Here is a 15,374-nt window from a genome sequence, read left to right as displayed (position 1 = left end):
GAAGGACAGGGACAGGAAGGAGGAGGTGACTAAAGGAGAGATGCTTGGAGCTGGGTTGATGGATACAAATACCACGCTGCTCATCAGACACCACAGCTACCAAAGTTCTGGCATTTCAGTTTTCAAAAATCATTTTAAAATGACTTCAGGAGATTTAGTTAAGAAAAACACGTGATGAAGGACTGGACTGATGCTAAAGCTGAAACTCCAGTACTTGGCCACCTCATGCAAAGAGTTGACTCCTTGGAAAAGACTCTGATGCTGGGAGGGATTGTGGGCAGGAGGAGAAGGGGATGACAGAGGATAAGATGGCTCGATGGCATCACCGACTTGATGGACGTGAGTTTGAGTGAACTCTGGGAGTTGGTGATGGACAGGGAGGCCTGGGGTGCTGCGATTCATGGGGTCACGAAGAGTCGGACACGACTGAGCAACTGAACTGAACTGAAGGACTTCCCTGGTGGTTCAGTGGTTAAGACTCTGTGCTTCCACAGTGGGCACGATCCCTGGCTGGGGAACTAAAATCACACATGCCCCAAGACACAGTCAAAAAAAAAAAAAAAAAGGAAAAAGAAAAATGAGTGATGAAGACTATCACAAAGAGAAACCAGTTGAAGGACAAACATGTTATCTGTAAACATAGCACTTTATTAACAAAATGTTTACACTCGCCTTACAATACAACAAATTTTGTAGTGACTTAGCATGTTATACTCTATAAAAGTTTAGTATGGAATATTCAAGCTGAAACAATACAGTTTAGAAGTATGCCAAATCAACCACCATTTGCAAATGATCTACTACTAGCCTAAACATAAAAAGAAAAATCTTACAACAAAAATCAAAAGATCAAGTTTTCTTTCGTCAGCATCTACACACAATACAGATACCATATGGTTTATATATAGACTTAGGTCCAGCCCAAGGTTATGACTGCAAAAATAAAGTCTTCAAACATTCATACAAGCTTGGCAAACCATCATTACAATATTTCATCACAGGTAGTCAAGCAATGCATCATGCAGGGGAGCCATGGCTATGAATCTGGGCTGCTTATAGTGCAACAAGGCGGTCTAAACTGTAAGCAACTTGATTTTTTTTTTTTTCCATAATAGACACTATTAGAAAAAGGCACAAGTATCTTACTCCTTGCATCAGGTCTTGAAAAGGCATGACATTCTTAGGAGAAATAAGAATTGCTGGTACATCGGCTTTAGCTTAATTTTTTTTAATGTCTAGGCTCATCTATCTCCATATCTCTTTTCAAGACTTTAGGCTTAGGGTTTTCCGAAGTTTAACAAATGTTCTAGTACAAACTAAGTGAAAGTTCTGACACTTTACCTGCCTTGTTGCCAGTGGTCAAAAACATTCTGTGACACGGTCATACTGCCACTGTAAACCAGTACCGCCCATCTCCTCTCTGGAAATGCTGGGCTTCTTCCCCTCAATTAGTCTGTGTGTTATCTGACATCACTGGTTGCCTCTTGCTTTTTCCCCCCACCATGGGATGAGGTGGGCAAATCTCACTGCTGTGACCAAGTAAGGCAGTACAGGAAGGCACGTCGCACACACTGAGGTGGTGGCGGGTGCCCTGCGTCTTTAAGGGAGAGCCCGCAGCAAAAAGCGAAGGAGAAATAAGGCAAGAATCACGGCCTCGATCACAAGGAAGTCAAGATGTCAACTCTTAAGAAGGTCAGAGGCGTGATGGACCATTGTGTGAGTGACTCGTAACGTGGGATGATGGAGAGACTAAGCTGCTGGAGGAGAGTGAAAGAAAGAAATCTTTTCCAGGGCCATAAAACTGTCTACATGACACAACAAATGGTTTAAAAACAGAGGCACCCATTGGTGGCTCTGACCAACCAGATGCTGGTAACTCTCCTCACGCTGGACTGACCTGACATTACGTGCAAAATCCATATTAAGAAAAAGTGTCCCAAACTGTGTAATCACCTCATAGGCAAAGTAAGCGGAGGTATACAAATTTAAGCCCTGCTTTCAAGGTTTTTCCAGTGGGGGGTGTGTGTGTGTGTGTGTGTCAAACTGACAATTCAAGTATAAATTTCATGAAAAAATTAGTAACAATTAATTAAGCGTTAAGCTCCAATGTGAAATCATGGGCTGCTGGGTGCTGACTATTTCTGAAGTGGGAGGGGGTGTGTTGCCTGCAGCCCTGGCCTGCCCCACGGCAGCTGGGTGCTCAGTGTGGGCTCTGGCCTTGCCTTGTGGAAGAAGGGGTGGTGGGCTTGTCTCTATGACCTGAAAGGTGGGCGCTTCCTAAACAATTTCAATCCTGAGTGAAGATTACTGGTTCTGTGTGTGAAATGCTGTTTTAAAGATGGATTTCTTCTTCAGTACTGCATTAAACTATTCACTTCCGGAAACACGAAGACGTTCCCAAATCAAGAAGTTGCATCAAACCAGTGTGTTTTGTTTCTTTTGCGGGATTAACCAGATGATTAAGGTCTACACTTTAAAACTGCCAATTTAGAGAAGGCGCTTTCAAAAAGCAATCAGTACTATCTGAGGATTTTCCATTAATTAGCTGAATTCTTGGCACTTGAATTCCTGCTCACGGAAAGCTACCCAGAATTTTGTTTCCATTATGAAGCATTTTGATGAGGCACTGGACGCCAGGACCATCCACACTGATCTGAAAATAAACTGGCAATGAATTAAAAAAAAAAATTCGGTTAAATTTGTTAAGATTCCATGGTTTTAACTCTAGTATCTACTGATGATAGATTATCTTACTATCTACCTAAAATGTTGAAGGTAATAAAAGGAAAAGATGGAAGATTCCATATTTTTCTTTTTATTAAACTTCTGAATCCTTTTGTTTGGAAGCCACACATATTCTAACCTATCTGGAATTGATTATGCTCTAAGAGGAAAGAACACAGACATTAGTTATTTCTGATGGTACAGACCAAAAATTAAAGTTGATCTATGACACTGGAAGTCCTTCTAGATTTGGAGGGTAAATCATTTTCCTTATATGCTATGAGAATCCTGAAGGACAAACTGAGAAATAAGGAGATTCTTGGTTCTATTTATTCCCTTCCTTCATTATGTCTAATGAAACTTCATCAAAACAGGTCACTCACTTATTCTCTTGGACTGAAAAAGTGGAGGCTCCTGAAAAATGTAACACCTTCCTAATTTTTTTTTGAACTTTCATTTGCACATAAAACAGGACAAATGCCCCAGAATTTCACTAATGTTTCTTGCAAATCGGATGATCACATTGCCTGGATTTCTATTACTGGAAGTTGAGACAAGTAACCTTACTGTCAAGAGAAATGGGCAGAGGTCATTTCTTTTAGTCCAAGGCCAGCCAAATTCTACCCCCACTTCCCTCTGCTAAAACCATACAGCATCATGTTTATCTCCTGGATAATTCTGTTGCTTGGACTGTTTTTTAATTACACTACCACAGGAGTTAGAACACATCTCCTAAATATTCTGAATCACTGAAACATTTTTGATGGACCACGTGTAAGTGAGAGCAGGTTTATAGTTACTGCCTGACCCCTGAAGGTATATCCTGTTTCTTCTTTTAAAAAATACTAACTTTAAAAAGGGAGACGATCTCCTGCAGACAAACAAGTCATGCTGCTGGTCCCTTTACAACAAATTTAAATTAGGAAGGATTTTCACAGGTTTCCACTCTCCAGCTTATCACTGTCGTTTAACTTTCATTACGGAGATGGGGGAGAACATTTGCAGCCTAATGAGTTGAGAGAGGAAAGGCAGCCCAAGTCTGTGGGCTGTCATTACCCCTAGATGTTCTATAGTGGGTCCCTGGTATAGATGAGAGTGAAAGGAATTCCACTGACTTTTCCCTAGAAGGGAAAAGTTTCCTCACTGCTTATACAGGTTCTTGCAGAGACATCTGAATGTATGGGGGGTCTCATCTGTCACATATATAACATGCTGCACACGTTATTTCTTATACACTAAGGGGCCATGAATCATGTTCTCAGCGTGTTCTGAAAAAAATAACAACAACAATGAAAAGATGCTTATAAGAATTTATATAACCTCTTTTGAAACATACTCTCAGACCATAAAGGATGCATTTAACAGTGAACAAATGCCTTTTCAAGCTCTGAGGCTGACATGCCAATTAGTGTACTGCTGTCTCAATTAAACTTGCCCATTTTAATGTGATGCCGTAAAAGTTTGGATACACTGGTCTGACGTCTCCAGGAAAGCCATGGAATGTCATCTGAGGATGTTTTCATTACTCTGTCAGGGTTTAATTTAGAAGGTCTTGCAGACCTATGTTTCTTCTTGAGAACAGAAAAGAAATAAATACAAAAACGTAAAGAGAAGTTCTAGAAGTAAATATGGTTTTCTTTACCTTTCTACACATTTAGAAATAACAAAACCCGATAGCCTCAAGAAGGACACTGGCCCACTTAGGAGATGGAGCCTCTGGCACAAAGGGTCCAGTCCTCTCAGATGCGAAGAGGCACCCAGGAAGTGTGTATATAATGGGGGGCAGGCACTTCCCACAAAATCATACATGGGTGACAAGGAAGTGAGTTGTTGTAAAGGAACCGAACCTTTCTGTTGCAGTGTGTAGCACTTGGGCCTGACTGTGGCTGAAGAGCAGGAGACGGAGGTTTCATTTAGAACCAGAAGGACCTGCAGTAGGTACTTCTCCCTAATCACTTCTTAAAAGGAGTTTAAGATGAAGGACACTTAATCATACTCCCCCTTTATGTTCTTTTAATCACCAAATGGTAATTAATGAGTTATTACAGAATCAGAAAAACACTTGTGTGAAAGGAGAGTTCTGGAGATCACTGGTTCCTAGGACTGGACGCCAGCAAAGACCTGATTTTCATTTCTCTGAGAGGAATCAACAGACACTCAGAGCTAATGAATGGCTTTTCTCTTTTCAGTCCCCCAAGTTCTTAAAGATGGCCCTGTGTCATAACCGAAAGCAGATTTTTATAAATGGGCTGTGTCTCAATTCCTTCACAAGCTAGCTTTTTCTCATGATAAGAACTAAGAATAAAGGATGTATGAAACATGTATTAAATCACTGTTTACTCAGGTGAATAATCCAAAGTGGGCTCAAAATAAAACACTGCTTCTGACGTTAATATCCATCTTTGTGCTTTTAGAAGCAAACAAGGTAACGGAAAACATCCTTTCCCCTGTTCTCATCGAGTATGGATTATGGACTCTGAGAGAGCAAGGTACAGTTGTTACTGTTGAGTTTTAAGAAAATGTCATGTGAGGTACAGAGCCACGCTGATTTCTGAGACAGACTGAGGAAAATGAGGGCAAGAGAGGGCCCCGAACTGTGTAGGGAGCATGTGGAGAGGACCACGAGGATCAGGAGAAGAAGGCGGCTGCAGGGGCTGAAGGATGGACTGTGCTGGGCTCTGTGCAGCCCACGTCACAATTGGGTGAGAGACGCTTGGAGGGGAGGCCTCACCCACCAGAGAGGCACGGAAGCGCTCTGCCCGCCCTTCCCTGTGCACCCAGACACCATGAAACCAGCCATGCTGATGGACAGCTGTGGTGGAAAAACTGTGAAGGTCATAGATCAGATCTGTGTCATCTTTTGGTGAAATAAGAAAGGGCCACACACGCCTCACCTCTTGGCAAGTCGAGTGTTTTTATTTTGTTGTCATGGAGACAGAGGCCCAGTGAGGGGAATGTCAGGGAACAACCAGGGCAGTGGCCTGATGGCCAGTCCATTTGGATGTATATGAAGTAAAGCCTAACCACCCTCAGGTGTGAAGTGCCTGGCCCTGGAATCACGCATGCTGTCCAAATCTTGCTAATCTCACACTGGGGAAGAAAGCTAGATGCCAGGGGAGGAGAGAGTCCATGCGCACTTTACCTACATTCCTTCTATATGATTTCAATAAGAGAATAAACAATTCCAAATGCTCAAGATATACACTGAGGAAGGGAATTGTTTTTCACTTAATCTGACTTATAATTTTCCCATTAAAATCTAACTGTATCAAGTGGGGGGCGTGAAGAAATAACCATTATTTTTAAAAGTTTTGACTGTTCAGTTTAAGGATAGCTCTGAAAACACAATTTGGTTTGAAATTCAAGCTGTTTCATTTCCTATTTAATCTTGTAAATTTCCTTCCCTTACAATACTCAGGTTGGAAGGGTGCCAGATTAGACCAGGAACAAATTTTCACCAACTTCACTTCAGTGCTTTATTTTTAGATTATATTAAAAAGCTCATTAGGCTCCCTGAGGGAAAAGAGTGTTAACCACTAAGAGAGGCAGGGGAAAATAAGGGAAAGAGACGCAGAATTGTTAACAAGAGAAGAAGCGCTCTTCAAACAGTTGGTCTGAGGCTGCTGTGAAAGCTAGCAGCAGCTTTATTTCCAAGACCAGGTGAATGACATGGGCTCAGGAGCTTGGTCTTGTACCCCGAGGCTAGGAGGGACTCGTCAGGCTTCTCCAAGTGGCATCTGTCTGTACGGTGGCTTCCAGATGGGACTGCAGGGGAGGGGTGGTGGGAGGGAAGGCAGAGAAACCCTTGACAACCTAGAGCCACATGCTCTATGCTTCCGCACCACATAAAATGTGCTTCAAAGAACTTCCCGTGCACGAACTGAGAAATGGGGGGGCGCGCGCCAGGCCGGTGCAAGAGTAAATGGAGTGGTAAACGAAACATAGACTTTATTAATGTATTTACATAATTTATCATCTGTAAGCACTGGTCTCATAAATATATGACTACAACTTTACATGTGCTAAGCAAGCGGCAGATAACTGTTTCCCCCACCAAGACAACTCGGTTAAATAAAAAACGGACAGCATTTATTCCACTTTCTGGGCTTCCTCTCTTCCTTTGGAAAACATGGCTAGTCAGTTTAAACTAAATCTGCAATTCAACATGTTCCAGGCAGCCTCTCTACCACCATCATCTTGATCATCAGAGCTTACCTAAAAAGGTGCCAGTGACGTGCCTAGGGACACGCATGCGACAGGGTCCTGGGCTGCTGCGCCCAATGGAAAGTGCGTCAGAGACGGCAGGAGTGGGTGCCTCTCCATCAGCCCCAGAAACAACCCACGTCAGCTTCAGACGATCGTAACTGCCATCTCGCCACGGTGGTAACTACACACATTCTAAATGCTACCACTCCCTCTAACAACGGCAATGGGAAACCAAGGGAAGGAATGTCTCCACAAGGCCGTTTTTTTTTCCCCTCAAGAACCACGAAAGTGCTAATTTTCCCTTTACAAATGTGACATAGAATCTTGACTACAAAGCTACTCAGTGATCTCATCCTACCATCCACACAACTGTACATTCCTTCTCAGCAAGATCAGGAGCCAATGATGCAGTCCCTGTGTACACAGAGATTCTTTACAGGACGGAAGTCCACAGACTGACGTATTATTGCTGCAGTCTCCCAAGAGGAGACGAAACCGGTCAATTCCTGTGAATCCTTGTTGCCCGAAGAAGATCCAAGACTGGCAGGTGACCCCCGGAGGCGGGGCCCAGCCCTCCCGAGACCTGTCAGGACCACCTACTTCATCAGGAAGCCCGGGGGGGGCCGAGGCCCGGTCAGCAGCAGCTCCGCTTTGGCTCCGAAGGCTGTCTGCGGAGTTTGAAGCCCTTTCCGCCAGAAGGTGGGCTAGCGTCAGTGGATGGAATTCTTCGACCTAAACCGAGAGGACAGGAGGGAGGGCAGTGAGCATTCACTTTCTCAGGCTTCATTCTCATACATGACCATTCTACACCTGCAGTTTGACAGGTCTCACTAAAATTAAAAAAAGGTAATACGTCTCTAACTGTGGAAGATGTTTACATGCACAGAAGAGCTGCAACATGCAGCACTGCTGGGTCCCCTCACCCAGCCTTCCCCGGTTTGGGGACTTCATGGGATGACCGTGGGATTCGGCCAAAATGAGGAACTTGACACTGGAACATCACTATTCACCCAACTCTAGACTTTCTGTTGCCATCAGTTTTCCCACTAATATCCTGTCATTTTTTTTGGTCCCAGGGTCCAAAGAAGAGTATCACCTGGCATTTAGTACACAATTTTTAAATGTATAAAAAAGATTTAACATTTAACTGCATCAGAACGCTCCTGTCCTTCTGTCTTGTAGCAGAGGCCACCTTCCAGAGAGGGGTGTGCAAAGACGTGCACAGAACACACACGCACCCATCCCTGTTCTTAAAACCCAGGCAGGAGCACAGACTCTTCTCATGTCATGCATCTGGGCACTGCTCAAGCAGAGTTCGTCTACAGGCTCTGTGATGCTGAGTCTGTGGATGTCCTGCCATTGATCCCCAATTCACAGACAGTTAGCTTGTTTCCAGTATTCTGATGTCTTTAACAACAATGCAAAGACTATCTTGGTGTAGGATAAATGGACTGGCTGGGAAGAGCTGCGTCACGCAGTTCCACTCCTGGGTGTTCGTCTGATACAGACACTGCACTCCCAGGGTCTATCCAGCACAAATGCAGGAAGGACGTGCAATTTAAATTTTGACAGATGCTGCCAAACTGCTCTCTGAAGAGGCTGCACCACTTTATTCTCCTACCAACAGTGCATGAGAATGAATGGGTTTCACTTTACTGCTCTGTGAAGCATAGTGTCAATTTTGAGAGAAGCCTTAAATCACCCAGTCACCCACCCTCCCTGATAACTTCAGGGCTGCTCCCGCTACAAGGAGCAGTTCCTAACTCTGTCTAGCACCTTGGACGCTCACATTAGTCAGGAGCCAGAAGCCCATCATCCCGTGTTTGCTCAGGCAGCGATCTCCTCACCTCTTGAATGGGGCCCCATGCTTTTGGAGGAAAGCAGCATGTCTCTGGCTCTATGTTCCCAGTGTCCATTCAGCACACCACCTGGTGCTGAGGCACTTTGAAACCATGGGACGAACTGACACCCACATGTTTGGCATTAACAAGGCAGAGCAGCAATCTGCCAACTCCCAGGTCCTCAGGTGCCTAGACTGGAGCCTCCAGCATGTCCAGCAGCCTGCAAACTGGGGGGCGGGGTAGGGGGGAGGGCAGTACATAGCATGGTGCCTACGAGGTGAGGAAGCACCCCTAGTAAGTCCTACAAGCACTTTCAAATGCTTGCATGCACTGTTATGACCACAACACAAATTTATTTAAAAGTTCTACTGACTCTTTTCATCATTTATTTCTCAATAAATGGATGCTAAAAACACAGCTGGTATTACAGAGCCATCTCTGAAATACTTTTAGAAGAAAGCAGAGGAGAACACCTTCGTGACCTGGGAATAGGGAAGGATTTCTTAAGCAGGAGCTAACTGCAAGGCAAAGTAAGGACAAAGTGGATACATTAAGATTTAAAGCTCCAGTTCACGGAAGGAATTGATCCAAAAATGAAAGTCAAGGCGCAGAGTAGAGCTTTCCAATAGACATAATCAACAATGGACTCACTGCCAAAATAAACTATAAACATTAAGACAAAGGCAAATAAATCCAACAGGAATACAGGCAAAACTACACAGAAGAGGCTATCTAAATATCATAAAAATGTAAACAAATGCCAGAAAGGTGCTTGACTTCATTCACTGTCCAAAGTGGTGGGTCACGACCCTGCTGGCCCTACATGGAGTGACTGGGGTTCTCAGATCCCACTGGTGTCCGTGTTGACGGGTGTGACCACCCTGAAGGCTGCTGGGCAGTAAACCTGTACTCAATGTGTGCATACCTGATGACTCGGCAAATCTTCTCCTGGGTGTAAACAGACCCCCAACAAAAAAGTGTACACGTCGTGCACACACTGGACATGAAACAGAATGCTCACAGAGGCTCTACCTGTCACAGCTCGAAACTGGGGAAAACTACCAGATGCCTATCCACGTGGCGGGTAACTGCCCTGTGGAGGTGGCCCGCCCTGACACCCACTCCACAGCGATGACAACGAGTCACATGCTCACGGGGACCTAGCTACCAGATGTGATGTAGAGTTAAACACACCAGACACATGTGAGCAAACCCAGTTCGTTTTAAAAAGCATGCAGTCTAAAAACAGGTAAAACAAGAAGAGCTGGTGGTCAGGATGGGGGTTCCCTGTGGGAGGGGGAAGAGTGAGGTTCTTGTCAAGACTTCAGGGTCTTGACATGGGTGCTGATCCAGGAGTCTACTCAGTCCATGAACACCCCTGGAGCGTTATACTTCTGATGGGAGCACTCTGCAGCATGTACATTAGACTCCGATAAAAAGCCAGCAAACCCAGGCCCCATGCTAACTCGATTTTACAATGCCCAGTAAATAATAAACTCAATTTACATCTCTCTAAGTTTTTCTAATCTTTTGGAACAAACATTTTTTTTTTTAAATTCTTCACAGTTAAAATCAGTATGTACAGGCTAGTTTTTAAATAGGAATTTTCACTGTTGGTAGGCTTCACTACCTTCCTATTCTTAATACTGCTATAGAACACTTTACAAAAACAGTGATAATTATTATACCACATACCCAGATATTTTAGCTTGAACTAAACTGTGAAAAATTCCCAACTACCTTTACACACTGCCTTTTAGGAATGCACCTGAGTAACTGCTATTTACAATCTAGGAAGACAATAAATATTGCTGCTCTTTAACGTTGGAAGGAAGGGGCTGGACTAGAGCTCACACACCAGTGTCCACCAGCTGTTCCAGGCGGCAGATGGGCCCAGCAGGCCTGCATGGTACTCTGAAAATATTTCAGTAAGTGGCCAGATTTAAAAAGTGTGACATGTTACATAAATTTCAGATCTCTGAACAAACTGAAAACATCAAAAATTAAAAATAAAACCAAAAGTAACCCCAGTAAAGGGGTGGCCAGGTAGCCAGGGGCCTACCTGCCACTGTCGTCCGCTCGCTGGAGCCGGGCCTGCCCTGGCCAGCTGTCAGGGTCACCAGGGCGTCCTGCAGCCCCCAGGTCCTGGTGCGCCCCTAGGTCTGCTTCCCTGGGGCTTGTCCCAGCCTGGCCCTGCTGGTCCTTCCTCTACAAGCTGGCCAAGTGCCCTTCCACTTTCAGATCTCCCCAAAGGATGGATCTCAGTGTGGCTTTCTCCTATCCTTCTTGTGCAAGTCTGACCTGTTCAGTTAACACGAACCTTAGGGCTCTGCACATCTGCTGTGTCAGGGTCTGGCTTCAACAGCGCCTCCTCAGAGAAGCCTTCCCTGACCATCTGCAGAAACTCTTTCCTTTCAGTCTATCTTATGTACTTTGTATTCCTGCTCATCATCAGAAAGGGTCTTGCTTCCCTGTGTGCTGTCTCTCCCCCAGTGGACTGCAGAGGCCGCCCCGTCACGCTTGCTGCTGTCTCCCCCGAGTCTGGAACAGGTCTCAGTGAACATTCTGATGAATTGGAATGAAATGAATGAACAGATACGATCCATGGATGGTCCCAGAGGTATGTGGCAGACTCTCCCACTGAGTGTCATCACTGTAACACTTCTGAAAAGGGAAAGAGGAGGGGAGGGGAAGAGTGTCTTAACCTCTCACTGGCAAGAGCCTCATATTAATTTCTGAGGACTTTCTTACGGGGGAATTACACACACAGTCCATGTCCCTTTATTTATCTTATTCATGCTCGATGACTTTGGATGACTAACTGAAACACATTTAAAGAGAGAGAGGACGATGACAGCTTCCAGGACCCCAAGGCCTTGCACATTACTGATTCAGGAGTAACACTCCTTCTAGAAAGAAGGGCCAGTCATCAGGCAGCAGCTCTCCAGCAATTACGGCCCAATATGAAAACCTGTCATCACTCTTCAATTCTCAAATCTCATTCCACTGAGAACACCACCAGTCTAGACTGCTCTGTGTAGGGAGGAAATGCCCCCTGACCAGATAAAGCTGCATCAAGTTGCTCCGCACAGAAGAAATGCATGAGGTAGGGATACTCACTAATTTCTATAAAGAGTTCATTTATGTTTATCGCATTCTTCGCACTTGTCTCTACAAAGACTGCATGGATGGAGTCGGCGTAGTCCTTGGCATCTCTCTCCATGACCTCTCTGGAAAACAATAAACTGTAGATCACAAACTCTACCTGTCAGGAGCTTAATGTGATCCCCATCTACCCAGTAATTAACCAGAGTTATGATGATCAGAATGGAACCTGGAACCACTATCAATGCATCTAATGGAACAGTCAGAGAATCACCATGGTTCTCCCTACCCCCCCCACTAGAGCCCTTGCTTGGAGGATCATGGAAGTGGTCCAGAGAAACTGCCAATCGACGTGCTTTCCTTAAAATATCCTTTCCCCATTCGAGTACCCTGTGCCACGGGAGCTGAGGCTACATCAATCACAGATCATGTTCAAGTGTGCTGCAACTGACGTTTAAATAAATTACACACCTGTCTCGATACATAATCTAATGAGCTCCGAGTGTCTGAACTCTTAATTTTAGTTTGAAACTTCAGGACCCCAACCAAACAACAAAAAGGAATTTTTCAACGTCAGAGATAAAAGAGAAGCTAGATTCTTCTACTGGATAGTGCTCTGTTAGAAGAACACACAATCAGCACTGGTATCTCCTGCACTAATAACTCACCTTACATCGATAAGATCACACTTATTTCCCGCAATGGCAACTACAATATTGGGTGGGCCGTGCTGCCGAAGCTCTTTTACCCAATTCTTTAATGTAGAAAATGTCTCCTGTAACACAAAGGAGGAAAGCAACTGGAGACTGAAGCGACCTAAACAGAGTTTTCAGAATAGTCTCAAGAAGATGGTATGTCAGGCCTTACTTCTTTCGTGATGTCGTAAACAATTATAGCTGCAGCCGAGCCTCGGTAGTACATTGGCGCTAAGGCACGAAACTGCAGAGAAGAGGGGAAAATAAACAACAAAATCGGGAAAACTGGTTAAATATGCTTCTTACTAGACTTTGAAGCCCATGATCCCCACACAAAAGGTAATCTTTCTCTTAAGCCAAGAAAGATGACATGGTGCTTTAAAGCAAATGAACCAGTAATTACCAAAGGCAAAAACCAAATCTAACACTGAAATGCCGCTCAGAAGGTAGTTTAGAATACAGTTTTATGGGAATTAAATACGTGCTATAAACAACTGTTTCAGCTGAAAAGGCTAATTGAACTCAATGTTATAATTTCCAAATTTATTTGTTCAGTAGTCCTTTAAACTTTGGCTCCCCAAACTAACAAGGAGATAAAAATAGTGCTGTAAATAGTTCTCCAGAGAAGTGCCTGCATTTGGGTGTCATAAAGATAACCTGCAATCTAAATGCTGATTGTGCTACAGAAATGAGTATACATTTACATTCATGACCTCGATGAGCTTGTAACTCGCTTTTTTGATGTCGTCCTCATACGTGGCAATTCCCCAAAGCGGGTACATATCTCATTCCATTTACATGCATTTAACTCTGTGTACAGGGCTTCTTCCCACCAATCACCCTCCAGCTCTCCCCCCTCCCCCCAACACAATAGGGAAGAGAAGGAAGGACAATCTAAATAGTGAGGCTGATTAGCGGGCCATTTGTTTTGATAGGGTGTGAGATGGAAAATGGGATGTGCCCACCCATCATCCCTGGTTTCTGGGCATGTGTGTGTGTTGGTCAAGCCTCCTGCTCAGTGAATGTGAGGTCAGTGTACGAGACAAGACACTGACTTGTGCTTGATCTTTGTCGTATCCCCTGACTTTGAAACCTGACCCCTACACATGATGTGAGAGGTACTACGGGACTCCCCTCCTGCTCTGTTCTGTGGCTTCCCTCCAAAACACAGGAAGACACTGTTATCAGAAGTGAGTACCTAAGAATTGTTTAGGTGCAGGGCAATGTCAAAATAAATGCCAGCCTCAAACATCCATCCAGCTTCAGTTCAGTTCAGTCGCTCAGTTGTGTCCGACTCTTTGCGACACCATGAACCACAGTATGCCAGGTCTCCCTGTCCATCACCAACTCCCGGAATCTACCCAAACCCATGTCCATCGAGTCAGTGATACCATCCAGGTTAAGCGTTACTAGTCTCGGGGGAAAGATCTCTGCCTCTGGGGTCAAAGTCAGAAAATGTTAAGTTTTAGAGAGGAAAAAAAAAAACAATAAAACTTGTAAGAAACTAAGGAAACCAGATGATTAGGTGGGAAAGACTCTGAACTGCTCTCCCTGGGATGACAGTCAGAGAAGCACACCGATGGCACAAAGGCTATGGTACTAGCTTCCACTTTTGATGCATTATTCCAGCAACTTCCTTTACAAGGCTGCTGGATTTTGTGTGTGTGTGGTATTTAAATTTGTAAAGTAAGATTCATTTAGAGAAGTGTAAAGATTTGAAGGCTGATAAAAGGTCTTAATTTTGATAAAATGACAAGTGTGTATGTATACATTCATCCTGTCCCATCCCGAGATAGAAAACGTCTTTATTAACACAAAAAGTTCCCCAATGCTACTCTTTTTACGCCCCTTCTTTGTTCTTGATGGTAACCTTTCTCTTCAAGTCTATTTGATATAAAAACTACAGTTTTCTCTTGCTTATGGTCTGCACAGAATATCCACTTCCATTCTCTTTATTTTCACATGATGTCTAGGTTTCTATGTAAGGTAATCCCTTCTATAACCAGCATATTGTTTGATTTTGACTCTTGATCCAATCTGAAAACCTTTGTCTTTTAAGTGGAATATTTAGTTCCTTTACACTTAATGTAGTTCCTGATATATTTGTTTTTTACTGATATTAGGACTACCATTTTGCTATTTGCTTTATATTTTGTTACATTAAAACAAAATAAAGCCCTGTTCTTCCTTTCCTCCCTTCTTTTGCATTAACTATTTTTTTTACTATTTACTTTTAATGTATTAATTAGTCCATTGGTTTTTTAGTTATACCTCCCTGTATCACTCTTTTAAGTGGTTGCTCTCGTAACTACAATATATGTCTCTCACAGCTGACTTAGAGTTTAAAATGCACCACCTTATGTGAAAGATCAGAACCATGCAAGATTTCTTATCCCACTGTCCTTTGTGTTGCTGTCAAATATTTTAAATCTATATGATAACACACATAATTCAATATTATAATTTTTACATTAAATAACCAATAATTTCTTTTTAATAAAAAGAAAAATCCCCAGATTTTTATATTAACCATTCCGAGTAGTTCTTGTTCCTTCCTTGGATCTCGATTACTTAGGCTGGAGGTGGTGCATCCCCTCTAGCCTAAGAACCTTTCTGAGGCCACTGCTGCTAAATCCTCTGCTTTTCTTCTTCTAAACATGTCATGATTTTGACTTCATATCTGAAAGATAATTTTGGTAAGTGGATGATTCTGACTCTCTAAAACAGCTCCACTGCCTTCTGGCCTCCACTGACGGTGGAAGGCTAGTCCTCTTTCATAGTGTGTCCTGCATGTGCCTATGGT

The 15,374-nt window shown here is 43.6% G+C and overlaps 1 protein-coding gene across 1 annotated transcript in view; it reads right to left on the bottom strand.

Moving 5' to 3' along the window:
* Nucleotides 1-627: 627 nt before the first annotated feature.
* Nucleotides 628-15,374, bottom strand: part of RAB22A (RAB22A, member RAS oncogene family) — a 52,644-nt gene continuing 37,897 nt past the window's right edge. Inside the window, exons 4-7 of the mRNA XM_040248660.1 lie at nt 12,744-12,815; nt 12,545-12,651; nt 11,892-12,001; nt 628-7,662 (exon numbers count right to left, since the gene is read on the bottom strand). Coding sequence (XP_040104594.1) covers nt 7,565-7,662; nt 11,892-12,001; nt 12,545-12,651; nt 12,744-12,815 — 387 coding nt within the window. The 3' untranslated portion in view covers nt 628-7,564. The remainder of the gene's footprint in view (nt 7,663-11,891; nt 12,002-12,544; nt 12,652-12,743; nt 12,816-15,374) is intronic.

This window comes from Oryx dammah, unplaced genomic scaffold (genome assembly GCF_014754425.2).
Source record: "Oryx dammah isolate SB20612 unplaced genomic scaffold, SCBI_Odam_1.1 HiC_scaffold_10, whole genome shotgun sequence".
Lineage (NCBI taxonomy): Eukaryota > Metazoa > Chordata > Mammalia > Artiodactyla > Bovidae > Oryx > Oryx dammah.
Note: the sequence above shows the minus strand (reverse complement) of the source record. Positions and strands in the feature narration are given on the sequence as shown.